The 24,943-nt window shown below is 55.8% G+C and overlaps 12 protein-coding genes across 12 annotated transcripts; 5 read left to right on the top strand and 7 right to left on the bottom strand.

Annotated features, from left to right (window-relative positions):
- Positions 1–297: 297 nt before the first annotated feature.
- On the bottom strand, positions 298–2,214 carry KD926_010968 (aromatic ring-hydroxylating oxygenase subunit alpha; the record flags this gene model as incomplete). Its single annotated transcript, XM_053095940.1, has 3 exons — positions 298–787; positions 862–1,749; positions 1,898–2,214. The coding sequence occupies 3 exons, from the start codon at positions 2,212–2,214 to the stop codon at positions 298–300; spliced, it is 1,695 nt and encodes a 564-aa protein (XP_052959777.1).
- A 634-nt stretch (positions 2,215–2,848) lies between these two features.
- Positions 2,849–3,376, top strand: KD926_010969 (uncharacterized protein; the record flags this gene model as incomplete). The annotated part of the gene is made up of 2 exons (XM_053095941.1): positions 2,849–3,052; positions 3,131–3,376. The coding sequence occupies 2 exons, from the start codon at positions 2,849–2,851 to the stop codon at positions 3,374–3,376; spliced, it is 450 nt and encodes a 149-aa protein (XP_052959778.1).
- Positions 3,377–3,862: 486 nt separating this feature from the next.
- KD926_010970 (DUF895 domain membrane protein) lies at positions 3,863–5,418 on the bottom strand (the record flags this gene model as incomplete). Its single annotated transcript, XM_053095942.1, has 4 exons — positions 3,863–4,030; positions 4,094–4,190; positions 4,245–5,286; positions 5,340–5,418. 4 exons carry the CDS (start codon positions 5,416–5,418, stop codon positions 3,863–3,865), a joined length of 1,386 nt encoding a protein of 461 aa, XP_052959779.1.
- Positions 5,419–6,080: 662 nt separating this feature from the next.
- Positions 6,081–9,211, bottom strand: KD926_010971 (putative methionine permease; the record flags this gene model as incomplete). Its single annotated transcript, XM_053095943.1, has 6 exons — positions 6,081–6,618; positions 6,671–7,074; positions 7,459–7,576; positions 7,622–8,022; positions 8,075–8,800; positions 8,861–9,211. The coding sequence occupies 6 exons, from the start codon at positions 9,209–9,211 to the stop codon at positions 6,081–6,083; spliced, it is 2,538 nt and encodes an 845-aa protein (XP_052959780.1).
- A 1,017-nt stretch (positions 9,212–10,228) lies between these two features.
- Positions 10,229–11,680, top strand: KD926_010972 (zinc-binding alcohol dehydrogenase family protein; the record flags this gene model as incomplete). The annotated part of the gene is made up of 4 exons (XM_053095944.1): positions 10,229–10,492; positions 10,543–10,583; positions 10,643–11,085; positions 11,139–11,680. The coding sequence occupies 4 exons, from the start codon at positions 10,229–10,231 to the stop codon at positions 11,678–11,680; spliced, it is 1,290 nt and encodes a 429-aa protein (XP_052959781.1).
- Positions 11,681–12,341: 661 nt separating this feature from the next.
- On the top strand, positions 12,342–13,784 carry KD926_010973 (LLM class flavin-dependent oxidoreductase; the record flags this gene model as incomplete). The annotated part of the gene is made up of 1 exon (XM_053095946.1): positions 12,342–13,784. One exon carries the CDS (start codon positions 12,342–12,344, stop codon positions 13,782–13,784), a length of 1,443 nt encoding a protein of 480 aa, XP_052959782.1.
- A 91-nt stretch (positions 13,785–13,875) lies between these two features.
- KD926_010974 (flavin-containing monooxygenase) lies at positions 13,876–15,840 on the bottom strand (the record flags this gene model as incomplete). Its single annotated transcript, XM_053095947.1, has 3 exons — positions 13,876–15,180; positions 15,241–15,501; positions 15,559–15,840. 3 exons carry the CDS (start codon positions 15,838–15,840, stop codon positions 13,876–13,878), a joined length of 1,848 nt encoding a protein of 615 aa, XP_052959783.1.
- A 125-nt stretch (positions 15,841–15,965) lies between these two features.
- Positions 15,966–16,379, top strand: KD926_010975 (uncharacterized protein; the record flags this gene model as incomplete). The annotated part of the gene is made up of 1 exon (XM_053095948.1): positions 15,966–16,379. One exon carries the CDS (start codon positions 15,966–15,968, stop codon positions 16,377–16,379), a length of 414 nt encoding a protein of 137 aa, XP_052959784.1.
- Positions 16,380–16,391: 12 nt separating this feature from the next.
- Positions 16,392–17,662, bottom strand: KD926_010976 (uncharacterized protein; the record flags this gene model as incomplete). Its single annotated transcript, XM_053095949.1, has 3 exons — positions 16,392–16,906; positions 16,974–17,375; positions 17,446–17,662. The coding sequence occupies 3 exons, from the start codon at positions 17,660–17,662 to the stop codon at positions 16,392–16,394; spliced, it is 1,134 nt and encodes a 377-aa protein (XP_052959785.1).
- A 1,052-nt stretch (positions 17,663–18,714) lies between these two features.
- On the top strand, positions 18,715–21,048 carry KD926_010977 (alpha-N-arabinofuranosidase A; the record flags this gene model as incomplete). Its single annotated transcript, XM_053095950.1, has 9 exons — positions 18,715–18,894; positions 18,951–18,966; positions 19,019–19,517; positions 19,563–19,646; positions 19,701–19,777; positions 19,830–19,862; positions 19,912–20,051; positions 20,100–20,606; positions 20,659–21,048. The coding sequence occupies 9 exons, from the start codon at positions 18,715–18,717 to the stop codon at positions 21,046–21,048; spliced, it is 1,926 nt and encodes a 641-aa protein (XP_052959786.1).
- Positions 21,049–21,173: 125 nt separating this feature from the next.
- Positions 21,174–22,043, bottom strand: KD926_010978 (SDR family NAD(P)-dependent oxidoreductase; the record flags this gene model as incomplete). Its single annotated transcript, XM_053095951.1, has 1 exon — positions 21,174–22,043. The coding sequence occupies one exon, from the start codon at positions 22,041–22,043 to the stop codon at positions 21,174–21,176; it is 870 nt and encodes a 289-aa protein (XP_052959787.1).
- Positions 22,044–22,677: 634 nt separating this feature from the next.
- On the bottom strand, positions 22,678–23,786 carry KD926_010979 (ketopantoate reductase family protein; the record flags this gene model as incomplete). Its single annotated transcript, XM_053095952.1, has 3 exons — positions 22,678–22,830; positions 22,892–23,529; positions 23,579–23,786. The coding sequence occupies 3 exons, from the start codon at positions 23,784–23,786 to the stop codon at positions 22,678–22,680; spliced, it is 999 nt and encodes a 332-aa protein (XP_052959788.1).
- Between the last annotated feature and the right edge of the window lie 1,157 nt (positions 23,787–24,943).

The raw sequence follows: 24,943 nt of genomic DNA on the forward strand, positions 1-24,943 counted from the left end.
ACCCACCGAGCATATACCTATATTCAGTTGAATCGATAGGATATCTGCTTAGGGCAATGACCAAGTCAACCGACAGAGTTCGTTCAATCCATGGGAGCAGTTGTTGATATCGATTAAGTTCAGTGTGATTGGTAAATAGTACGGACTGAATCTAGATAAATTATGACACTAAAATAAACAGGCAATCTTATCGCAGACACGGGATGAAAAGTGGGCCAAAGGAAACATGCAAGGTGAAGGTAATAGAATATCGTTATTCGTGAACAAAAAAAAAAAAAAAAAAAAAAAAAAACAGGATTAGTAGGCCAGCGCTGCGTTCGGCGTCTGACTGCAGACTCCACCGCAGCAGCCGTCGGCCTCGCGCGCCATCGAGTCGCAGCTCTCCTTGTTGGCCTGACTCGTGCGGGCCACCTTCGCGGCGAAATCCTCGTCTTCGCGACTGACCTGTGCCTTTCCGGGTAACGTTTGGCGAGCCGGCCAGATTTCCTGTCCCACCAGTTCCTCGCGCTTGTGGTGAGCCTGCACGATCTCGCGCACCGCCGCCTGGAAGAACAAGGGTCCCTTCTCCAACCGGGGGTGCAGCTCGCCGTTGATGAAGACGCCGGTGTTGATGTTCTTCTGAGCCTCGATGCAGAGGTACTTGTCCTCGGACATCACCCGCTTGTAGATCTGATTGATGCGGTCGAAGTCCTCGTCGCTGGAGCTCTTGTTGCGGTAGACTTCATATCGCATCTCGCAGGTGGTGGGGCTGCTGGGCACGAAGCGCTGCATGAAGAAGAAGTGAGGGCTATTCTCCGGGTCAGTACTGGTCTGGTCTGCATGAAGCGACGAAGGGAGAAAGAGGAGACAGTCAATACTTACGAGACGGTCATGGAGGCGTTGGGGAAGTAGTAGGTGCTAGCAATCTTCAGCCCGGCGGCGATCTGCTCCGGCTTGGAGTTGGCATAGTGTACGATGCTATTGTCTTTGGTGTCGACAGCGTAGGTGCTGAGATCGGCGATGGAGGGGATGTCGGGGTGCGTCGTGGCGCAGTGGTAGCATTCGTTGTAGTTGTCGGCCAGGATCTTCCAGTTGTAGGCGCCCTCCATCTCCCAGTGGTGGTCGAAATGGTAGTCCTCAAAGTTGAACTCCTTCAGGCGGGGCTGCAGGTCGATACCCTGGAAGTCCTCTTCCCACGAGATCTCAGGCTTGTCGCCGCCGTCCAGGTTCACCCAGATGAAACCGTTGGTGTCGACGTGCACGTGGATGGGCAGCAGGCCGTTCTGGCTCTTGTCGAAGCCCTCCAGCTCTTGGTAGCCGGGTGCCTTGGCCAGCTTGCCGTTGAGGCCATAGGACCAGCCGTGGTACTTGCAGGAGAAGATGCGCGCCGTGCCGCCCTCCTCGGTCACGACGGGAAAGGCCCGGTGGCGGCAGACGTTGTGGAAGGCGTTGATGTTGCCCTCGCGATCGCGCACCAGGATAAAGGCGTAGTTGGCAATGTTGTACCTGAGCCAGTCACCGGTGTTGGGCAGGCGCAGCTTGTGGGTGGTGAGCAGCCACTTCTTCGAGAAGATGGCTCGGCGCTCGAGCTCGTACATCTCCTGGGAGGTGTACCAGGAGGCAGGCAGGGCACGAATCGCGTTGCTGTCGTCATCGGCCGAGACTTCGGTGGCGGTGACCTTGCCCAGGCCGAAGTAGTTCTTGAGCACAGATGTCATGGTGACGGTTATCAAGACAAAAGACAAGTCTTTGTCGGAAGAGAGGAGAGTTCTGGGGATGAGAAGAGAATTAAATTGATCGACTTGCTTGTTATTCTATCTGCCATTGTCTCGAGATGGCAGACGTCCTATATACTCGAAGCTTATCAGTGACGGCACTCCCTTGAACGCTTCCAAGACAGACAAAACAGACTCAACACGGGCAGGAAGTAGGGTTGGCTCCGATCATGGGATCGGCTGCGCGGACCCAACCGTGTGGCTGCCGATGGGCCAGAGTCATGATTACATCGTCCAGGTCGGGCTGGATGCTTATCACGGCATTGTCGGTTTGACGACCGCGTCTATCAGTCCGGCTGATCTCCACCGAGCCGATAGTGGCGATGGCCCCCGTTTTTGCCCCGAAAAAGGCAAGACTTCCACCGTCGACCTGCCAGAACGGCGCTGCAGGGACAATGCCCGCGCCAATTATACGGCTTGCAGTTTGGATTACAGGGGTTTCATCTTCAGTTTTGCCCATTTTGGCTCCGCAGAATCCTGCGAAACATCTCTTCCCTCACGGGCAGTTGGGCAGCATTCCGGCTGTATGGTAGGCACGGGATGGAGATAGTTGCGCATGGGGCTCTGCGATGTTCTGGTGCTCTTTCTGGTTCATTCCTCTTTTCCGGGTGTTCATTCCTTTCATGCGAGCCTGCATTGGACGCCGACCATGTCCCCTTTGCAAGATACCATCCATCAATTGACACCAGTTCACTGGACAGCGACACTCAGCAAGTCCCCCAAGGCGGTCCCTTCTTCTAGCCTTTGCGGTCTATATCAAGATTTGAGCCAACGTGAACGATACCGTGACCGAGATGGCCACCTACATGCCCGTGAGCGGCGAATTCATCCGATGGCCCGTCGCTAGGTAGCAACGCCCTTACGTTTGGAAACCACGACCATCCCTCCGTGGCCGTCTGCATGGCTTGTAGTGTACTCTACGAGGGCTCCCAGACCACCATCCCAGCCAATAATGCAGGCAACTTGTCTCCTCCCCTCAATCCTCCACTCTAGTCCACACTGCCTTATCGCACGCAGTTCTACCGTGGTCCAGTAGAGCGGGACTCGTGTTCATGCCTGGCGTCGTGCTTTATTACGAGAGACGGCTTCACCCCATGGAGCGTGGTCGAGTTCTTTGTCCGCTATACCATGATTTTGTTCGGCCTCGTGACGATCACCGGTTGAACGCTGCTCAAGCCGACCCCAAGGAGGTCAATTTCAGCTCAGAGGCGCCGGCTATCACGGGCTACATGCCGAACGCCCCTGGGATTCGAAGGACTATTGTCGATTCGTTCCGGTGGGGGTCGAAGGAAGGTAGGGTAACATTTCGGCGTACAACGTATGCAAGGGGGAGGGAAGCAAAGCAAATAGACACACTTGATAACATGATAAGACAGCATGTACACTGCATCTATGACTCCGATCACGTGTGCGGAACCGGCCCGGCCCCGGCGTTGTCCGGAAAAGGCAAGGCGGTCCTGATCTGTACGGAGTACAGAACTGCACCGTATGTGCTACAGTCTCGACTAAAGTCTCGAGTCTCGAATCTCTACCAACCGGTCCGTGAATGCCTTCCCCAGATCCCCGCGCTTTCCGCGCTGCTGCACATGTATAGAGTAGAGACCCTGTATCTTGACTTCTGACACGGTCCGTCGACTCCGGGGAACCGTCCTTCCCGAAAGAGTAATGCGACCCCGTGCTAAGAATAGCATCATAAGCTTCACGAATGGTTCTCAGGCTGTCTGGGATTCTTAACGGGATCTGGAACTCAGATGAAACGTAAACAGAAATTCAAAACACTGTTGGTTGCTCTCTCGGGCATGATATATATATCCGCGGGAGTATAGGGAAGAGCTTCTTTGTTCCACCCAACACAATGAGCGTAGTTCAATTCCAGAATAGTTGAGAAACGCGAGAGACTAAACTAACACGTAGACTCGAATTGCCTTTCATGAATATAGAGTCTCACTCGAGAAATAATGCGTAGTGCTCAGTGGTTTGGCCCTACAGAGTGTAACATAACAAGCGGAGGAAGGTGATGTTTCTTCGTCCTCCCCGGGAATTGTTTACTTCCTGCGGACTACACGCACCGTTCATTTCTATCGAAACATCAAGTCAATACGAAATTATCACTCGCCGTCCGCCAACCGTCGCTCGCGCTCGATCTTCTTGTCCTCTCCTGACACCCCAAATTCCCGCACGACAATCCATGCCGGCACGACCGACAGCGCCCACAGCCCGAAGTTGAGATAGATGTCTCCCACCGACGCCATGACCGCCACGCTGCTGAGCCCGTACTGCGTCGATTAGCCTTGGATCGCACAGGCAGAGAAAGAGAGAAAGAGGGACAATGAACTTACCGATACGGCCTGCACCGCTGACTCGGTGCCACGCAGGAGACCGGCCACGCGAATGATTTCCTCCTCGTCGTCCGCCAGATTGCCGATGATAAAGTACCTGATGGCGTGTTAGCATTAATCCCTCGATCCCAATCCAATACAAATCACTGACAGGAACATGTAATTCAGCTGGAAGCCCATCACCCAGAACAGATACACCGCGAACGCTCGTCCGAACCCCTCGTCCGCCCAGTCATACGTCGGCCCTGTGCGACGATACTCCGTCGTCACGATCGTCCCCCAGATCCACCACACGCCCTGCAACGCCAAGATGACCGTGAATGCGCCGCGACTGCGGATCTTCAGCGGGATGCGAGTGCGGTCGAGAAACGCGCCTAGCAGATTCCCGACCGTCAGCGCCGTGATCCCGGAGAGGAACGAGCCGAGCGCCCGCGCGCGCACCGAGAACCACAGCGACAGGTACGTGAACATGACTGCTTCGCTGTACGCCGCCTGCGCGATCAGCGGCACCAGCAGCAGGAACTTGCGCGTCGCGAACAGTTTGGCCGTCGCTTTGATCTCGAACCAGGGGCTCTGCGCCACCCGGAGTCGAACCGGCAGCCCGTCGCTACGCTGCACACGCTCCGGCGAGTTGAGCAGCAAACCGGCGAACGGGCCTAGCGCTTGCAGGGCGATGAAGATGATGAATACCGTGAACGAGACGCTGCCGGCCTCGTTGCGATTGGCGTTGATTCCGAGATTGATGGCACCACCGAGGATCTGGCCGCCCACGCGGAAACTCAGCCAGAATCCGAGAAATCGCCCCTGGTTGTAGGGCTCCGGGTAGGAGAGCGCGATGGCGCTTTCGGCCATCCAGAAGATGCCCGCCGAGAGCCCGCAGAGAGCGGCGCCAAAGATGGTCAGCCACTCGCTCTGGAAGCGGTTGTTGGTGTAGAGACCCGCCGCGTAGGGCGCGTAACCCATGGTGCCGACGATCAGAGTCCATTTGATGCCGATGAAGTGCACGACGACGCTGCCGAAGAAGCACGATACCACCATCAGACAGAACGTCAGCGCGTTGGCCGTGTTCACCAGGTACGGTTCCTGCGCGCCGCCGCCGCCGAGCGAGTTCATGGCGCCCCAGATGCCAGGGGCCAAGAAGTTGCAGAGTCCGAGAATCAGGGCATTATAGAAGGTCGATCGATACCATTTGACTGACTCAATTAGGCATGTCCACGAGGAGAGACGCGCTCATGGAAGGTCTTACCCTGGTGCGTGCCCGACTGCGGCAGCGACTGGTCAGCCAGTTCTTCGTCGCTGGGCCGGAATTCCTTTTCCGCAGCCATGGTAGTAGCAGATCTACCGTATTGGCGCTAAGGTAAGAGCTGACACGGTCGGAGGAGTCGCGCATAGCTGGCGAGCCCGGCAAGGTGTATCTTTATATGGGCGTTCCACGACGACAGAGCTGCACGATTTAATCCCCTTGCACATCGTATATCAAACCGGCTAGACCGACGCATGGGAGAAGGCGATGGCCATTCCGTATCCACCCCTGCCGTGCAAGATGCTGACCTTGAAGGCTTGAATATCGCGTAGACAAGGCCGAGGCTGCGATGTTGCCGTTGGAGCGCGCGATTACGTGCTCGCACGGCATTTTAGTAGGAATTGTCAATCGCGCGGCACGGCGGCGGCTTTCTGGCCTCCGGATAAGCGTGTCGACTACTCAGTAGGAACCCCGATCTCGCCTCTGAAATTGAAAATTACCCCGTCTCTACGATCGTTGGAGTCGTTAACGATGGGTTCCTGACGGCTCGTGGACATTCTCCACCGGGCCTGACGTGATGAATCATGGATTGCTCCCAAGGATGAAATACTCCATTCCAACTAGTCAAAATAATTGCAATTTCGTTATCAATCAACTGATAATACTATGTCATGAAATGCCATTCGTGCGTCATTCTGGATCCTTCCTGGCATGTCTCATCTCTCGTCGCCGGCCATCCATCTTCTAGTCGCGATCATCCGGATGGAAGACCAGCGTGCGAACCTCAATACTCTGCCTCGGCTCCTCGTTCACCGTGTCCGGGTTCACAAACGCCGTGTGAGGAACTCGCCTCGCCCGACCGTCGGTCTTCGAGTCCGCACACTTGATCAAAGTGACGAGGTCGGGGGTTTGCCCGTAGCGGTAGTACCACTTGATGTCGGGGTTCGGCCGGACAACACAAGTCTCGCCCTCCCGGTTGGGATAGATCAGCTTGACGGGAATGATGTCGCTGTCGGGCACCGAGTGTGCATCGGCCACGGCCAGGGGATCCTTCAAGATGGTCTTGATGGGACGCCAGACGTTGATGATCTGGAACCGTCCCTTGAGGAGCTCGGACGCCTCGTCGGGAAGATGATACGTGACGCGGTTCTTGGACGCGGAGTATGATTGATCGATATGCACACGCTGCACGGGTCCACGCAGCTGTCCTGCGGGAGTATCGGGATTCTCGGCCGGTCGACGGATGGTGTGGTCGAAGATGAAGACCTTCGAAGCGCCGGTCCTGGGGACGTCAGGAAGGGGCGCCACGGTGGAAGACACCGAGTCAAACTTACGCATCCTTCAGAAGCTGCTCCACCTCGGGATAGTACTCCCTCTTGATCTTCTCGTCGTCGACAAAATCCTTCTCCTTGCTCTCGTGGTAGTAGAACTGGAACCCATTACCGTCCAGCGTATAGTCCAGCTCACGGCCGCTAACGTCGTGCACCGTCACCGGGACTTCCGCAGAGGGCCGTTCATAGCTTTCCGGCTTCCCGACATAGCTCGGAGCGAGATGTGATCCGTCCGGCAGCTCCTTGACGAAATGTAGGTTCGTTTGAACGTGGTGCGGCTTATCAGAGGTCTGGATGGGGGCTTGGGACTTTTGCGTGAGGAGAGAAGAACCGGGACCGGTAGGAAGCTGGACTGCGGCAGAGGCCATTGCGACACGTGGGCTGACAGCGAATGTAAAGATGAATGTCTGTTGATGATCTTGACGATAGTGATGATTCTGATATACCTACCACATGTCGCCGTCCAAGCTTGACTTTATATCCAAGAGGCGGGGAACAGCAATGCATTTGTCAGGCTAGCACGCCATCTTCCAGGGTGTACAGTCAATCACAAATTCAGGCAACGCTGATAAATCCAAATGAGCATCATTGGATGCGTGGATTGGCAACGGTCATGCATATGCGTGGCTGTCATGGGAGCGAGCCAGGAGCGAATCATACGGGGTACTAACATTAATAATGGATAGGTTTATGGCATTTCAGCTGAATAATGTTGATTCCTAATGCGTTCTATTGCGAATATCTTGAAATAAGCACGGTTCCTTTACTGTTTCTTATTCATGCGACCGAACCAGCTTGGTAATGCTGGTGCCATCATCCAATACGTCGACCTCCTCTTCCAGTTTGTAGCCTCCCCAGTGGGGGAGTAGCCTTGTCCATACGTACCAGTAGAGAATGCCAAAAATAACACTATCATAATTAGCTCTGTCTCGGGCAAGGAGGTGTCATACATACACAGAAGCCCCTACAATCGCATACGTCGCGTAGAAGAAGTGCACATCACCCTTCCGGTCTGGTGGAGGGATAAAGGGAGCGACCAACAAAGCCAGACAGACCACGATACGTAGCCACACTGCCGGTAGCCAGGCCTTGAACGGACGCAGACGAAAGGGTTCACGTCGTCGAACGAGCAGCAAGCCGACCGTGACGGCCAGCGCGAAGATTTGACCGGGATAGCCCTCAACGTCGAGAATGAAGTTGTAGACATCCCCCTGTGGCGGGAGAGAGATAACCAGGAGCGAGGGTACGTAGTGAACGATCAAACCGCCTAGAGGAGTGTGGAATGGTCGAGACGAGGAGAGCACCTTTGACCAAGGCAGAAACCCCTGTCGAGCAATCTCCTGATTCACTCGGGCCTGTTGTGGTTGTTAGTACACACTAGTTCAGCAGTTCGAGCGACGAACATACCAAAGCAAAAGTCACTACCATAACATTCCCCGCAGCAGATATGGCGATGGCTAAAGGAAAAAGCGTCCTTCCGATATGATTCCCGAAAAGACGCTCAAACAAGAGAGCACCCACAAGCTCGCCGCTGTTCTTGATCTCCTCTAGCGGCACAACCAGGAAATAAGACACGTTGGCTACCAGATACAGGCCACATGCGGTAAACAAAGCCGCTGGACAGACGGTCTTCAAGGTACGCACGGGATTTTGCACCTCGTTGAGGACGTTGTTGACATTGTTCAGACCGGTGTACGAGTAGAGCACCTTGAACAGCGAGGTGGAAAACAAGCTCCAGCTCCAGTTCGAGCCCTCCCACACCGTGTCCCACGCGAAAGGATAGTCAGATCCTGTTTGCGACGCTCCGATCGAGTCTCCGTACGGTCGGAAGAGAATCACCCATAGCCCTGTCAACGACATGGCCGCAACCAAGAAGATCTTTACCCACCCGAGCACGTTCTGGATCCATATGCCCGTTTTGAGGAAACAGCCATGTACGATGGTAATCGCCGTAAGCAATCCGACGGCCAGAGCTTTATGTTGCAGTTCGGTGGGCTCGATATCAAAGGCGAACAGGGTGTATTTGGCGAAGATGATGCAGTTGCTCGCCGTGAACCCCAGCACCACGGCCTGCACAGCGATGAGAGTCGAGGCGAGGAATCGCGGCCGAGGATAGGTATACTCGAGATACACCTGCGGAGAACATCAATTCTGTGGGCTCCATACCCCTCGGAAGTGCCCATGAATATCTACCTTCTCTCCGCCTGACCGAGGCAACATGCATCCGTATTCCATGGACACGGCGAGTCCGCAGGCCGCCAGAATGGTGCCGACCAGCCATACCAACAGAGTCAATCCGACGCTCCCGACCGACTTGACGATTGAGCCCGGCGTTGCAAACACGCCGCTACCGATAACCCGCGATACGACGAGGATATACGCGCTGGACCAGGTGAGGGTCTTGCCTTCCGGTGCTGTCCCAGGGAGCGTGCTCTGAACACTGAGGCCAAATTCATCGGGAGGGAGACTGGGAGATGGGTCGCGCAGGGAGTCATATTGTATCGACGCGGCTTCGAGCAGTGGCTGGTGTTCGGTGTCGGCCATTTTGCGCATGAAATAGTCGCCAGTGAGGAACAAAAGCAGTCAACCGACTGCGTGTACCGGGTGGCAGTGTCATATAGTGTTTCTGAGCAATGTGACATCGAGGCGAAGATGGGCAATTACCAAGCAAGGTACCAAGAGACAGGTCAGCTCAGTAATCCCCGTGGATGCCAGGCACGTCATCCCGGCCTGAAGTTATGCGTGCATCCCGGTACTTATGAATGGGAGACAGCCATTGGCACGGCGAGTGTAAGCCGATTGGAAGGATCAGATGAGCTGTTCACGTTTCTTTTGCTGGCTTGGAGGATCCGGGTCATATTCATAGCTTGGGTTGTGAATGTACGGTAGGTGGCCCCTGATTGAGCACAGGGGGTTCGATCGATTCGACCAGAAAGGGATTTGTCCATTGGAATTGATTCTCATGAGTTCAGGAGAAAATCAATTGACAATAAGGAGAAGGGCACAGTCCACGGACAAAATCATGCTGGAGCCCTTAGATCACCCGAGGGATGGAGTGCCTGATAACCAATATCACATCATCTTATCCGTTAAGCCTATTTGCGTACTGCAAAGCTGCGCTCACTGCTCTCGGCATGATGTGCCACCAGACCCATGGCTCAGTAATCCCAAAGATTTCGATTTCCATATCCGAGGCCGATCCTCCCTTCATAGAGATACGACAAACCGCACAGACCGTGACGCAAGGGACGTTCTTTGGAACGGCGACAATCCCCCGTCACGTCATTCCAGCCCCGCCATTCGCAATGAAGGCGAGTTCCGACCAGAGAAAAAATCGCAAAATACACTTTGCAAATTACACGCAAAGACGGGCGTTATCGTCAAGTAGCGATTTGTAATGGTCCTGGTGGCGGTTAAGCGGAGGGCGTGTATATCCATGGGCCATGCAAGCACCTAGACAGAAATATACTTGATTCCCATCTAGGGTGACTTGATTCTATCAAACATCGCCGTGGCTCTTTGACCTCTGTGGGCTAGAATTATTTATTATCTGCATGCACAATGACTACGATATCCACCACGTATGCTCCGGCATCGCTGGACGAAAAGCACCACGCCGTCTTCCACCACGAACTGGTGATCGAACAAGGACCCGAATATAGTTATAATCCGACGTTTATACATTCTCCGGTCGAGACCATCAGACCACCGCAGCCCCGAACCACTCAGAGTGCACTGCTACTGAAAGCCGCGCGCGAGCAATATACGCTGGTCACCGATCATACCATCCCATCCACGCGGACCAAGGATGAGATTCTAGTCAAGGTCTGTTTCTCGTGCCTTCATTCCACCGAAACATCGCTGATGCCGTGCAGATTCTGGCGATCGGTCTGAACCCGATCGACTGGAAGGGCCCGTAAGAAGTCTATCCGTCTTGACTGTGGTCCATGCTTCGCTAACACATGTGGTATGTAGGGCGTTCAATTTCGGCATTCCCAGTCTACCCTGGGTGAATGGACGAGACCTTGCCGGCATCGTTGTCGAGGCAGACGCATCGGCCCGCGTGCAGCAGGGTGACCTGGTCTTGGTTCCATCCACCGATTATCGCGACATCCGTAAGGCTGCCTTCCAGGAGTATGCCGTGGCCACTCATTTCAACGCAGCACGGATCCCCTCGAGGGGGTGTGTTCACGCCTCGGCGTCACTCGGCGTTGCCTTTGTGGCCTCCGTGTTGGCACTGGGTGTGTCCCTAGGCCTTGACCTCTCGCAGGCCTCGCCGTCGCCCGGACCCAACTTGGTGGAAGTGGTACATCAAATCAGCAGAGAGGAAATTCCGCTGGATATTCAGGAAGAGTGCTTCAAGTCCTCTAAGAAAGCCGAGCAACCGCAGAAGGGTGACTGGATTGCCATCTGGGGAGGTGAGTCCCCTGAGGATCATTCACTTTCTGCAAGATCGAACTGACCAGTCTAGCCTCTACTACGACGGGATACATCACACTCCAACTCGCACGAATGGCCGGGCTCAAAGTCATCTGCGTCGCCGATATTGCCCGACACGGCGCCAAACTCATTGAGCTGGGTGCAGATGCCCTCGTCGACCGCCACGATTCACAACGCGCCGTGGAGATCATCCGCGGCATCACCAACGGCAAGCTACGATATGCGATCGACATTGTCGGCAAAGATACTGCGACCATCTTGGAACAGGCGCTGGATAACTCGCCGCGGGACGATGGCTCTCACGCCCATCTGCTTGGACTGACGGGGTTGCCCAAGGAGAAGGGCGAGAACATTACGCATCACACTGTTCCCATCAAACTATTCCATTCGTCGCCGGCCGTGGGCGAGGCCATGGTATCCTGGTTAGAGCGACTACTAGACTCCGGTACTCTCCAGCTGCCGGAAATCGTTCGAGCAGAGGGTGGACTGGCGGGAATCAACGACTCGTTGGAGATTCTGCGGCAGGGCACGGCGTCGGGAAAACGCATCGTCGTCGATCTGGGGACGCAGTAAATCTGAGGGCGACCATTTTTGCTTGATTTATGTTGATACACTATTACTATGAATATGTAGATAGAGATCTTTCAGGGTTTACGTGATAGATGGGAGATAAAACGATATCAATGAACGACGTCAACTTACATACTTCCTGATGAGAGCGGCACGGGGCTGGCCGTGCCCTAAGAGATCCGATATCGTCATCTCCCCCGATGCGTCGCGCATGAGAGCATCAAATTGATAATATGAATGCATATCGCCGATAGTCTCGTTCGGGATGCGTCGACGAGTTGGAGTACCCCAACGGTATCACCATCGCGGGGGAGTCTCGCGCAATCAATCCGGGCGCGCACGCCTTCAGTCGCGCTGATTCGCCTTGCGCTCGGTGGGACATTGGCTCTTCTCTAATGCCTGTGCAACTTGTACCCGCCGGTGGAAACGATGCCGAGGAGGGGTTACGAGGGGAAATGGGGTTGTCGGTCCCTGTCGGTCTCGTCTATGCCTCTTGTTGTGTCAACACGAGTATCCAGACCCGCTCCACCCGAGCACAATCTGTCGCATCCATATGAGACTCCTATTTAATCCTCAGTACAACTATTCTGAATGTAGATAAAGTTGTTTTTGTGATCCAGTATACTCATATCCTGATACGTTACTCTCACAAATACCGCGCAAAATGGGTTCCGACGCGCCCAAGAAGCAACTCATTCTCAATGCCTTCGCCATGCAATCGCCCTCGCACCTGAACCCGGGCTTGCACCGCTATCCTGGCGACCAAGGACACAACTACAAGTCACTGCAAAACTGGGTTAGTATAGCACAAAAGCTCGAGGCTGCCAAATTTCATGCCATCTTCTTCGCCGACGTCCTGGGCGGATACGACGTCTACAAGGGGCCTGCAAACCTGGACCCGACGATTCCCGCGGGCGCGCAATTCCCGATCAACGATCCACTGTACAGTATCCCGGCCATGGCCGCAGCCACCCAGAGCATCGGGTTCGGGGTGACCGCATCGACGACCTACGACGCGCCGTACGCGTTGGCGCGACGATTCTCGACGGTCGACCATCTGAGCAAGGGCCGCGTGGGGTGGAACATCGTCACATCGTACTTGGACTCAGCAGCGCGGAATTTCGGGTTGAACACGCAGGTGGAACATGACGAGCGGTATCGAATTGCCGACGAATACCTCGACGTCACCTACAAGTTGTGGGAAGCATCCTGGCGCGACGACGCCGTGAATGTTCGCGACGGTGTGGTCGGATACGCCGACCCCAAAGCCGTTCGCCAGATCAACCACAAGGGAAAATACTTCGAGGTGCCGGGTCCGCATCTCTGCGAGCCCAGTCCTCAGCGCACGCCGTTCTTGCTACAGGCGGGCACCTCGACGGCGGGGAAAGCTTTTGCCGCGAAGCATGCAGAAGCGATCTTCCTGAACGGACAGAAACCGGAGCTGGTACGGCCGTCGGTGGATGCTGTGCGACAGCAGGCGAAGGATCTGGGTCGTGATCCGTCCGCCATCAAGGTGGTCGCCGGACTGTTGGTGCTCGTGGCCGAAACGGACGAAGCAGCCTATACCAAGTTCGCGGAGCTCGCGAAATACGGCGATCGCGAGGGCGCGCTTGCTCTCTTCGGTGGCTGGTCAGGGTACGATCTCTCGAAGTGGGATGACGATCAGGACTTCCGTTTCGTGGAGCAGCCCGCGGTTCGCAGCATGGTCAACCACTGGGCCAGCACGGTGCCGGGCACGGAGGGGAAGAAATGGGACAAGAAGACTATCGCAGAGTATCTCATCATGGGAGGCAACGGAGCCAAGATCATCGGGAGTGCCACGACGGTGGCGGATGAACTGGAACGCTGGGTGGAAGTAGCAGATGTCGATGGCTTCAACCTGAGCTATGCCAGTGTACCGGATACGTTTGACGATATCATCAAGTATCTCGTCCCCGAACTGCAGAAGCGGGGCATCTTCCACTCCGACTACTCAGTGCCTGGAGGGACTTTCCGTGAGAACATGTATGAGACCAAGGGTCATGCGAGATTGCCCGAGTCGCATCCTGGAGCGAAGTATTTCTGGAAACAAGGCGAGGAACGGCCGAAGTATGCGGCGGAGGAATGAGGGTAGAAAATAAGGAATCATCGTCTCATTCATAAAATCCAAACAGTCTAGTAACGGGCCAAATGAATTCAATCATCCTTCAACGGAGTATCTACACATCCCACCAGCCCTCCATATAAGTCCTCAGATCAACCTCCTCCGGCCGAACCACATGCGGCGTCAAATCCGCATCCTTCGTCTTCTCTCGCGTCCGCCATCCATTCCCAAAGTACGCAAATCGGTTGCCGCTAGGATTGGTATATTCATACTCCCAGTCCTCCCAGCGCGGATCTCGGCGCAGATAGTTCAGACTAGTAGCGCTTCCAGGGAACAGTCCGTGGATTCGGCCTCCGGGACGGCCGCCGTTATACCACGAGCGACAGTTCTTCTGGCCAGGAGCTGAGTCGTCGTTTCCCGTCCACACGGTGCGAGGATAGAAGGTATCGCAGTATTCCACGAAATCGTCGGTGGCGGCTTTCGAGGGCGCGATGGCTTTGATTCCCTGGCTGCGCACCTTGCGCAGGATCTTGGCGATATATGTGATTTGATTCTCGAGGCTGTTGGGCACGCTGCCCCCGTGGCCTGTAGCATGAGGGCCTCCAATCCAGAGGAGGTTGGGAAAGCCGGGAGTGGCAACACCGAGGTAGTTATAAGGGAATCCCCAAAGCCCGTCATGCTTCCATGCCGTCTTCAAGTCGACGCCACCGGCGATGACAGAGAAAGGAGGCGCATGGTCGACATTGGCTCCGGTAGCGCAGATGACTACGTCTACCGGTCGTTCTTCGCCATCCGCAGTCACGATGCCCGTGGGAGTGAATCTTTGGATGGGGTCCTGGATGTAGCTCACATTGGGCTTTGTCAGAGCCTCAAGATACCCCGGCCCCGGCGTCGCGCGACGGCAGTTTGGCGGGAACTCAGGGATAAGCTTGTCGCCTAGCTGGGGCTTGTCGCCAATACGTCCCAGCATCAGCTGCGTCCATTTGTCGCGCAGTTCTTGGTTCTCCGCCGAGTTTTTGAACACGGCACCGAAGCGGGAGAAGTAGCCCTGCTCGATCGACTTGCGGTACTCGATGTATTTTTCTGGGTCCTTGAATGATTCAAGTTGCTCCGGAGTGAACAGGTTGGCTTCCAGACGGCGCACACCGGTAGTACCGAAGGAGTCGGCCACCCAGGTGCGATTGCGCGCGTAGTGGTCGACATGCTCGGCGATAGGTTGGATCGATGGCAGTACCTGCAGACCGGAGGCCCCGTTACCGATGAGCGCGATGCGTTTGCCGTTCAATTCCACGTCGTGTTGCCAGTTGGAGGAATGGAACAAGGGTCCTTGGAACTGGTCGATTCCCTCGTAGTTGGGCAGTTTCCAGGCGTTAAAGTGGCCGATCGCATGGATGACCACATCCAGTTCCTCTATGTAAGTCTACCAGCATTACAAATATTAGCACCGGTTGTTCTTCAGAGAAGCGCGTAAGGTATGTACCTTGTTCTCCTTCAGATCCAGCAGGGTAACCCGCCATTTGCCCTGCTGGGGAATCCACTCGGCCTTCTCGACCTGCTGCTGCAGTCGAAGATACTTGTAGACGTCGTACTTGCGCGCCACGCTCTGCCAATAGTCACGGATCTCCGCACCTTGAGCAAATTCCTCCGTCCATTGCGTGTTGGGTGAGAAACCTGACTGGTAGACGTGGGCTGGAATGTCGCATCGCACGCCGGGGTAGGTGTTTTCAAACCAAGTGCCACCCTATTCTCGTTAGTCAATTGGTTCCAGACGTCGTTTTGGGTTCGCGCGATAGCCTACCACGTCAGCATTCTTATCATAGATCCTCAGGTCCAGCCCAGGCAACTTCGCAGGAAGTAGAATGCCCGCGTTGACACCGGCCAGACCGGCGCCAATGACGCCGACTTTGATCGGTCGCACTTGGTCAATGGGATGTTCTTCAATCTCAAAGGCCGGTCGGTTCTGGGGCGTTGGCTTCGTCGTGGGAGCAGGTTCGCCGATTCGAGGACTATGCACCGCGGGATTTCCATGAGACAGAGGCAACGTTGTCGTCGCCACGACGGGTCCTTTAGCGGCAGCCATATCGAAACGCTCTACCTGATAGACTGATATGCAATCCACGCATCTTCACAACACACCTGCGATTCCAGCTATTAATATCCCCGTTCCTGAACGAGATGGCGTCGTCCACGGCCTCTCGCTCGCCAATGCGGGGATCTGGCCTGTCAGAGCGATCGTCTCTGCACGCCATCGAGCGTCCTTCTGAGGTCTTCGCCGAGACCCCAAAGTTGGGGCGTTTGGAGCTGCCGGATAATCGGCGTCACACCATCACGCAGCCTGATTGTGTCAGCGGCGGGGGATACTTTGCAATTACGTGGGATGAGCTGGTATTTTTCAAGTTTACATCTACTTCGGTTCTCTGGATGTCTCCAACAACACTCGGCCGACATCTGCAGCCTGCTGGATGTCCGTCGATCTATGCGATGTCGGTCTTTTTGCAAGGCAAGAGGCCCATTCCGTATCACAGTAGGAGAATTGGCCGTGGGATCTCGTTTCAAGTATATTCAGGAAGTGCGTTGAAGCTGGTGGCGATCGATGACCGCGGCATAGGCCCTAGCTAGGTCTTTATCTATCTACTTTTTCGCCGCGTCAAATCTCTTCCACATGCCCTCGATCGCCTCGTGTCGTTTAAGCGCCCATTCAAAGGTGGGATGCCACTCATCCTTGCGGTAGGCCTCGTACAACCGGGCGATATTCTGCGCCATCGTGGGCAGAGTATCCCACTCATCCCTGTCCGCCACGATCTCCTCTGTTTGGCCGGTCTCGTTGCGGTAGATCTGGACCTTCGTCTCGGGGTGACCCACGTTTAAGAACAGGAAAGGCGACGTTACTCGGATCCAGCCCTTCTCGCCCTGAATGCGCCAGTCCAGGCGCGGCGTACCGGGGAACTCCTTGCCCGCGTGGATGGTGAGCTGCACGGGGGCGTTGGACTCCCCGGCCGTGCCGTACATCAGGATATTATCTGGCACGGCGTTGACGGCGCTCTTTTCAAACACCTTCCCGTCATTCCCGGGACGCATGTCTACAATGTCCAACGTCGGTCGGGTGATGGCGATCGAGCTGGCAAAGGAGTTGAACTCCCCCAGCACTAAGGAAGCGCGGAAGGTACCCTGTCAGCTACGGCACTTTGCCACGGTCGCAAATGAGGAACTCACCCGTAGTCACGGTCTCGATGCCATGGCCGACGTGAATGCTCATCATGCTGCCGCCCACCTCGCGGTCAAGGAAGTATCGCACGTTGTGGCTCTCCTTGTCGAGATCGTTGCCGGCGGATCCCACGGACCAGCTGGAGACCACTTGCCCGATCGCACCGCTCTTCAGCACCTCACGCACCTTGCGTAGAATTGGCGCCATGCCACTCTGTAGTCCTACGATCGTCTTCGCCTTGTGCTGCGCGGCTAGGGCCGTCATCTCCCGCGCGACCTGGGCGTTGCGATCGAGCGGCCACTCGACGTACACGGTTTTGCCGGCGATCAAACTGGGCTTGACGGTCTGGAAATGGCGATCGGCACGCACGCTGCAGACGACCAAGTCGACGTCCGGGTCGTTGGCCAGATCTAGACGATAGGGGTCAGTAGGAGGTCGTCGTCGTCGTCGTCGTCCTACCGGGGGTCAAGTCCAACTCACCAGCCGGATCACCATAAGCCCTCGTCTCAGCGGGGAGATTATATTTCTGCACCGCCGCGCGAGCACTCTCCGCTGAGCTGTTCAGCAGCGCGACAATCTCATAATGCGGTGTCTTGGTCAGGTAGGGCAGATGTCCCAGGGAAGTCCAGTTGGTGCCCTCGTACTTGTCGGCCGGGGCGCCGGACAGGCCGATCAAACCCACGCGGATGGGCGCCATTCTTGTAGATGAAAAGAGTCGGGTCAAGACTGGTTTCATTGCAGGAAACTCGTAGACCCTGGGGGGGCAATTGTCCCCCTATATACACCGCAGGCTTGTCCAGGAGGAATCGATAGATAAAGTAGCAATCCTCCACCTGTCTGGGGCGGTGCTTAGAAATCATCGAAATCACAGCCCTGTCGCTGCTGCTGCTGCTGATAAATCCAAGATCTAAGGTAGATTTTCCCCGCGACAAATGAGATTCGCAGCTCGGCCAATTTGGAGGAGTCCATCCATTTTGTCTGGCAGGCAGGGATTCGCCCGCGTCGAGACGTGCCCTGACGGTGTCGGTCTGGAGTCCGACCATTTGCCCTGGTCAGGAGGGGTTGACACGATCTTGAAATCCGGTATTCTGGAGGGGTTATTGAGATCATCGACGCAAGGATAACATTATCGAGGCAGAATTCGGCAGATGCGACCGCGCAGAGTGAAGGTGAAGCTTTTCGGCACCGGGGTATACTCGTGGCCTCAGGCATTTATCGTTGGTTAGAACCGGGACCCCTCTAAGGTCTCAACAGAATAAAACACCAAATAATGTCGCTGTGGTTAAGGCGTTGGTCTTAGGATCCAATGACGCAAGTTTCAGGGACGTTGTTGTTGCTTTCGCTGGTGAAGGGAGGGTGGTTGCAAGTAACTATATACTTCCTACGAATGACTGCGGAGTATTCATGAGGGAAATCAAGCAGTGCAAGCAAGCGACGCCCGCCTCGCTAGGTGGTAGTCAACAAAGATCCAAGTAATCAATTTACTAGTATATAACTGAAGAAGGGAAGGAGGAGCCCATCCCTCGTGGGCTCTTCCCACGTGTTCTTGGGTGGTGATGTCATTCACCAACACCCGATCCACCACATCGCTGAAGTTGGTGAAAGCGATCGTTACTGATCAACCGTCGCAATTGGCAAGGATATTCACTCGACAGAGAATGACGCAAGCTACTAGTAGCGCGGGGGAACTGGCGACCGACAGAGATAGTCACAAGATCGTTCTGCACGGTTTCACACTCCTGGTTCATGATGAAGCTCTCGCAGATATGGAACGGCGCCATGGCTCTGTCCAGGCTGCAGCTTCTTGGGACAGTTCTCTGCGCGCCGCATGCTAGCGAAAAATCCAAATCCCCTGCCCCAGTCGTACTGAACGTCGAGAAAGATGGCGGCAATCACACGAATCCGCTGCTGTACGGTATCATGTTTGAGGTGAGAGATCCGCCTGCTTTCGATTCCAGGACTGGAGCTGACCGTTGGCCTTGTAGGAAATGGACCACTCCGGTATGTTCCCGCGCAAGACATGATATACAATTTGACGGCTGAAGCGCGACAGGCGATGGTGGAATCCACGGACAACTGCTGCAAAACAATGGCTTCCAGGGCTCCAAGCCGGGACTGACGGCCTACTGGGCTGTCGGCGACGTGGACATCCTGCAAGACAAGGCCACTCCTCTCAGCGACGCCATCCGCTCGACTTTGCAGGTGCAGGTGTCGCCAGGAGAGGCCGAGTTCGTTGGATTTGCCAACGGAGGCTATCAAGGCGTGCCCGTGATGAACGCGACCTACCGATGTGAATTCTGGATCAAGGGCGAATACTCCGGTCGTGTCACGCTGCAGCTGGTGGGAACGTCCAGCGGAATTGTCTATGCGTCGCATGGCGTCTTGACGAACAGCACCTGGCGACGATTCACTCGGTACGAGACTGCCTTCAATGCCACTGCCTCCCCCGACGGCGACAACGAGTTTCGACTGTTGTTTGACGGCTCGAAGGTCCCGGGAATGTCGCTGAATTTTGGCCTGGTACAGTTGTTCCCGCCAACCTATCATGACAGGTAAGATCTCGAGCCTCTGTTCGGGCTCTCCGTTGACCATTGCAGAGCCAACGGCTTGCGGAACGACCTGACGACGGTGCTCGAGGCGATCAAACCGTCGTTTTTGAGGTTTCCCGGAGGGAACAACCTGTAAGGGCCGCATTCTTTCACGGCGACTGGCGACATACGGGCTAACTTACTCAGCGAGGGACTGAAGATTGACAGCCGATGGGCCTGGAATCGGACGATCGGTCCGCTAGTCGATCGACCGGGAAGAGACAGTAAGTGATGCTGCATTCTCTCGGATGGATTGGACGTCGCTAACGCCGCAAGGCGACTGGTTCTACCCCAACACCGACGCCTTAGGTGAGTTGCGCCTGAACGCCGATTCGCTAGACCACCGCTAACAGCCCAGGGCTGGACGAGTATCTCTGGTGGTGTGAGGACATGGGCATGGAGCCCGTGCTGGCTGTCTGGGCCGGCAAATCGTACGGGGGCATCTTGGTCGGATCTGACCTGCAACCGTACGTGGAGGACATCATGAACGAACTCGAGGTAAGCATCGCACAGCCTTGAAATGAGGAGGTCTGCTCACTCGCCCAGTATCTGCTCGGCCCGTCGAACAGCACGTATGGCAGGGTGCGCGCCGCGAACGGACGAGAGAAACCCTGGCCGGTGCGGTATATCGAGATCGGAAACGAGGATGATTACACCGGGGGATGTGAGTCCTACCCCGATCGCTTCACGCAGATCTACAATGCGATCATCCGCGAGCATCCACACCTCACCATCATCGCCTCGACCATTGACAGGATCTGCCTGCCGCTGACGCCGCCGCCGGGCATCATGTACGACCACCACTACTACCGCAAACCGGACGAGCTGGTGGACATGTTCAGCGAATGGGATAACTGGCCGCGATCCAAACCGGTCATGGTAGGAGAATGGGGATGTCGAAATACCACCCACGACCGCGGAGTGTACTGGTCCTTCGTGCAATGCAGCTGCAGCGAGGCCGTGCATATGATCGGAATGGAGCGCAACGCCGACGTGGTGAAGATGTCGGCCTACGCGCCTCTGCTGCAGCATTTCGGCTACACCCAGTGGTCGGTGAGTTGGACCCGGAGAATGGGAGGAATCCATGGATGCTGACCAAGTCCAGCCAACGTTGTACGGATTTGACTCCAGCCCCGGATCCATCACGCCGTCGACGTCGTACTACGTGCAGAAGATGTTCTCCACGAACCGGGGAACAACCGTGCTGCCCGTCAACGCCACGGCAAATTTCGGACCTTTATACTGGACTGCTTCATGGGGAAAAGGCACGTACAACGTGAAGCTGGCCAACTACGGCGAGGAGGAGCAGACGGTCCATGTCAGCGTGCCGGACACTAGATCGGGGAGGTTGGAGACGCTGTCGGGCCCTCGCGACGCCAGCAATCTGCCGCACAATGTGACCATCCAACCCCGGGTCCACAACGTGTCGAGCCGAACGGGGAATTACACAATAGACATGGCGGCCTGGGGGGTCGCTGTGTTGACCGTCTGGTAGCTTGTCGCCGATTCTTGTTCTGAGGGACGCACGGGGTGGACCGGAATGTGTAACCTGCTAGAATCTCATCAAGACTCGAAGATCCTTCAAAGCTAATGGTATTGAAACGCTTGTAAATCAATCTATCATCCATTCACGCTCGCAGACGCCGGCAGGTCCGTCCCAACGGCCGCCGTAGTTCCTCCATCCACGGGCAAGACAACGCCCGTCATCCATCGGGCCTGATCCCCGGCCAGGAAGCGCACGGCAGCGCCGACATCCCATCCGTTGCCTTCGGTTTTGAGGAGACTGCGATTCCTGCGCGCTTGTCGGGTTTCCTCGCTCATACCCTTGGCGGACATCATGGGCGTATACACCATGCCGGGACATACGCAGTTCACGCGGATCCCGTCGCTTGCATGATGCGCCGCCATGGCCCTGGTCATGTTGACGATGGCTCCTTTGCTCGTAGGATATAGCAAATGAGGCGTCCCACCCCGGAGGCCGGCCACGCTACCCATGTTCACGATACTCCCTCGATAACCAGTCGCGGCCTCGTTCCTGCGCATCTCGGGCACCACGCACTTGACCATCATCACCATGCTGGAGACGTTCAGATGTAACCCTTGTGCCCAAGCCTCCATGTCAACCGTCTCGGCCGTCCCGGTCGCCCCGCCGACGCCGACGCAATTGAAGAGGATGTCCACACGGTCAAAATGATCGATGGCCGTTTGCGCCACTCTCTGGCAGTCGGCCGCAACGGTGACATCGGCCTGAACGGCGATTCCCCGGCCCTTGCCTTCGCGTGCGATCATCTGGACGGTGTGCTCTGCCAGGGACAGTTGAATGTCAGCGCAGACGACGGCGCATCCATCTTCGGCCAGCATAATCGCGGCTGCGCGGCCATTGCCAATGCCATCGCCCGCAGCACCGGCGCCGGTGACGATGGCGACGCGACCCGTGAGTGAACGCTGAGGACGGAGGATAGCGGGACTGGACGGTGTTTGTTCGGCCATGGGTGGCAGGTGTGATTAGAACCGGTCTCCCGATCTTCATCGTAGCTGAATGAACGGCATATTTAAGAATCTCAGCCTGGCGGGCAGTACAACCGAGGCATCGAGCTGGTCGGTTGTCGGCATCAAGCACTGCACTACCCCCGTAGGAATAGCGACACAACCCCCCTCAATCGGGTTTACCGAGCGTGGGGAGCCAAGCTGGCCAAGTCGATCAGCGCCTTCGGTCGTGCACTAAGACTGAGCCCCCACGCGCCCCCTCGCGGGGACAGCGTTCGTCTCCCAGCCAACGAGGCCGATCCGGTTATACGATCCCTGGCTCGACTTGGATACCACCAGTTGCCCATCTTCGCCTTTTGGGAAAAGGATCATGCTGCGAAACTGTGACTACATCTTACTCTTCTTGGGAGGATAATTAGATGACAAGCCTGCCTGTCCAAGTGCTACAGAGATGGTTGAATGAGTTTCGCGCCCATCACCCGGAAAAGAAACCCGGCATCCAGTCGGTGTGGAGCGATCGGGGGTCAAGTGTATGAATGGCAAGTGCGGTAGAGAAGGGGAACTAGGTAGGTCGGTTGCTCGGGTTAAAGAACGGTCATATTGGCAGGGAGATACGATGGGAATGATGGCATCGCGGCTATACCGAACTGGGACCGCGGGATTGCTTCGTCCGCAGCTGCACGGCGCAACACAAGTTGTACAACAGGGTCAGCGTAGGCACACTTAGTCCGATAGCGTCAGCTTCGCGAACCACCTCGCCCAGAAGGTTTTCGTGCTCGATGAGATTGCCCTGGTGAATGAGGTGAGCATGCGATCCCCTCTGCGCAGAACAAGCCGGTCGGCAACCTTACCTTCCGTAAATCCACCAACATACTGGGCGAGATTCGCCGCTCCACCGGGTTGCTGGCGATCGTCGTCTCGATGATATCGTCCGGAAGGTGATGGCCTAAGGCCGCAGCCACCTGGATGACCTCGCGCATGGCCGGCTTCACCAGAGTCTGCATACTCCGGTCATCGAGCTGTAGCGTCCCAGTGTCCAGGCCAGTCAAGGCGCAGATGGGATTCAGACAGGCATTGTAGACGAGCTTTCGCCATCGGTTGAGCGCAACGCTGGCATCGTATCGACAGTTGGTCTTGCCGCCGGCGGAATAGATGCGAACGAACTCCCTCGCGACGTGTTCCTGCTGAGCGACCGGGATCGAAGGGTGAGGAAATGGTCCGACGTCCAGAGAATCCGTTTGTTTATGGTGAATGACGGCGGGGGCGATCTCGTGGGCGTCTGTCCGACTGACTCCAGAGAGCACGAGATTGTTCGGGAATTGTGTCGTTAGCGGTCGTTCGATGTTGATTCCGTTCTGAACCAGCACGATCACCGTCTGCCCCGGGGTCACGGCCGGAGCGATCAGCTCGCACAGCGAAGGGGGCACGTCGGGGATGTTCTTGGTGCAGCAGACGATATAATCGAACGGCGGCGACGGATGACAGGGCACTGCATCGAGAACTGGCTGCAGTTAGCATACGATCTGGGAGATGCTGACTGAAGGGATCCGGGATACTCTGAGTAGGCCGCCAATTCGTGACGGTGCCATGGTCGCACGACTCAATGGTGAACCCCTTCTGCAGCACGGCGGCATGGTTTGATCGCAGAACGCTGGTCACATCTGCCCAGTTCCCTGCCTCAAGATTGAGCGCTGCAACGGTTCCGATACCTCCGCTGCCCACGAGGAGAACACGAGATTTGGCCATGTTGGACGGGAATAGGGGGTGGAGAGACACAGGGCGAGACAGGGAGACAACTTTGGCAGAGAGACGGGAATTGCGCTGTCATGTCTTAGAGAACCCTCCGTGGTCCCTCCACATTTGCAACCCCCTCCTGGAACCGTCGCTAATGGAGATACTCGCTGCTGGATCTTACTGGGTCTTAGAGTACGGAGTAGGCACGGTGGGGACCATCGCCAGCAAGATTGGGCACGTCGGGCCGTCGCCATCGGGGTCCATCGATTGATGGCGCTTTTTGTCTCAGGGTCCACCAGCTGACCAGACGGTGTGCCTTTGTTGAGGTACGAACGATGACCCATTCTACCTTTCCGACCGCCCTCAGGTAACTAAGCCATGCAGGACATCGATTTTGCTATATCCCCTCCTACAATGGCGAAAAGGATCAAGGAAACACTGCAAAAACACCGCGCCGACGCCTTTGAAAGGGGGACGGAAGCGCTACTTTTCCGAATTCCTGGACGGCAAAGTATCCAAGTGGACTTGATTCCAATCAACGTCGTAGGTTTTTCCTCCTTTGGCAAAGTCTCTTGGCTGACTCTAGAATGTATCAAGCTTCCGTACCGGCCAGATGGCATGGAGCCAATCCTCTCGGCGAGCCCCCGAGCGATACCCACCGCCACCCCTCTTGACCTCATGTGCCTGAAGGCCTTCTGCTGCGAGTTACGCGCATTAGAGGCGAAGAGCCAAAAAAGATGCCTGTGATGTGTGGAACCTGGCTCTCAGGCTTATCGGCAACGGGCATTCTTGTTCTTCATGGGAGGAAAATCCCGAGAGTTTTCATATCTACTCGGAGCGAAAAGTTCGATTATCTTGGCCCAGATACATGCCTTGCTTTAGGTATAGTTACATTATACCAGTTTCACACGTGGAATATGTACTGATACTCTATCTTTTCCCCCTCTCGTGTTGCCTTCTTACTAGTAATGAGTGAAAGGTAGATTCTTTGTATATTCATTGAATACATCTAATCTAACGTCTTTACAAGTCACGCTGGGGACTAAGCAGCGAAATCTTGTGAGGTTCCCGCCTGAGTGGACGACCCAGCTAGCTGAGAACTCGCACCTTTACTTGACCATCCGGCCTTATCTTAATTTAGACCTACATAGGCATTGATTCCGATTGTT

The sequence above is a fragment of the Aspergillus affinis genome, assembly GCF_023601865.1.
Source record: "Aspergillus affinis strain CMG 70 chromosome Unknown NODE_8_length_531634_cov_87_933514, whole genome shotgun sequence".
In the NCBI taxonomy this organism is placed as follows: Eukaryota; Fungi; Ascomycota; class Eurotiomycetes; order Eurotiales; family Aspergillaceae; genus Aspergillus; species Aspergillus affinis.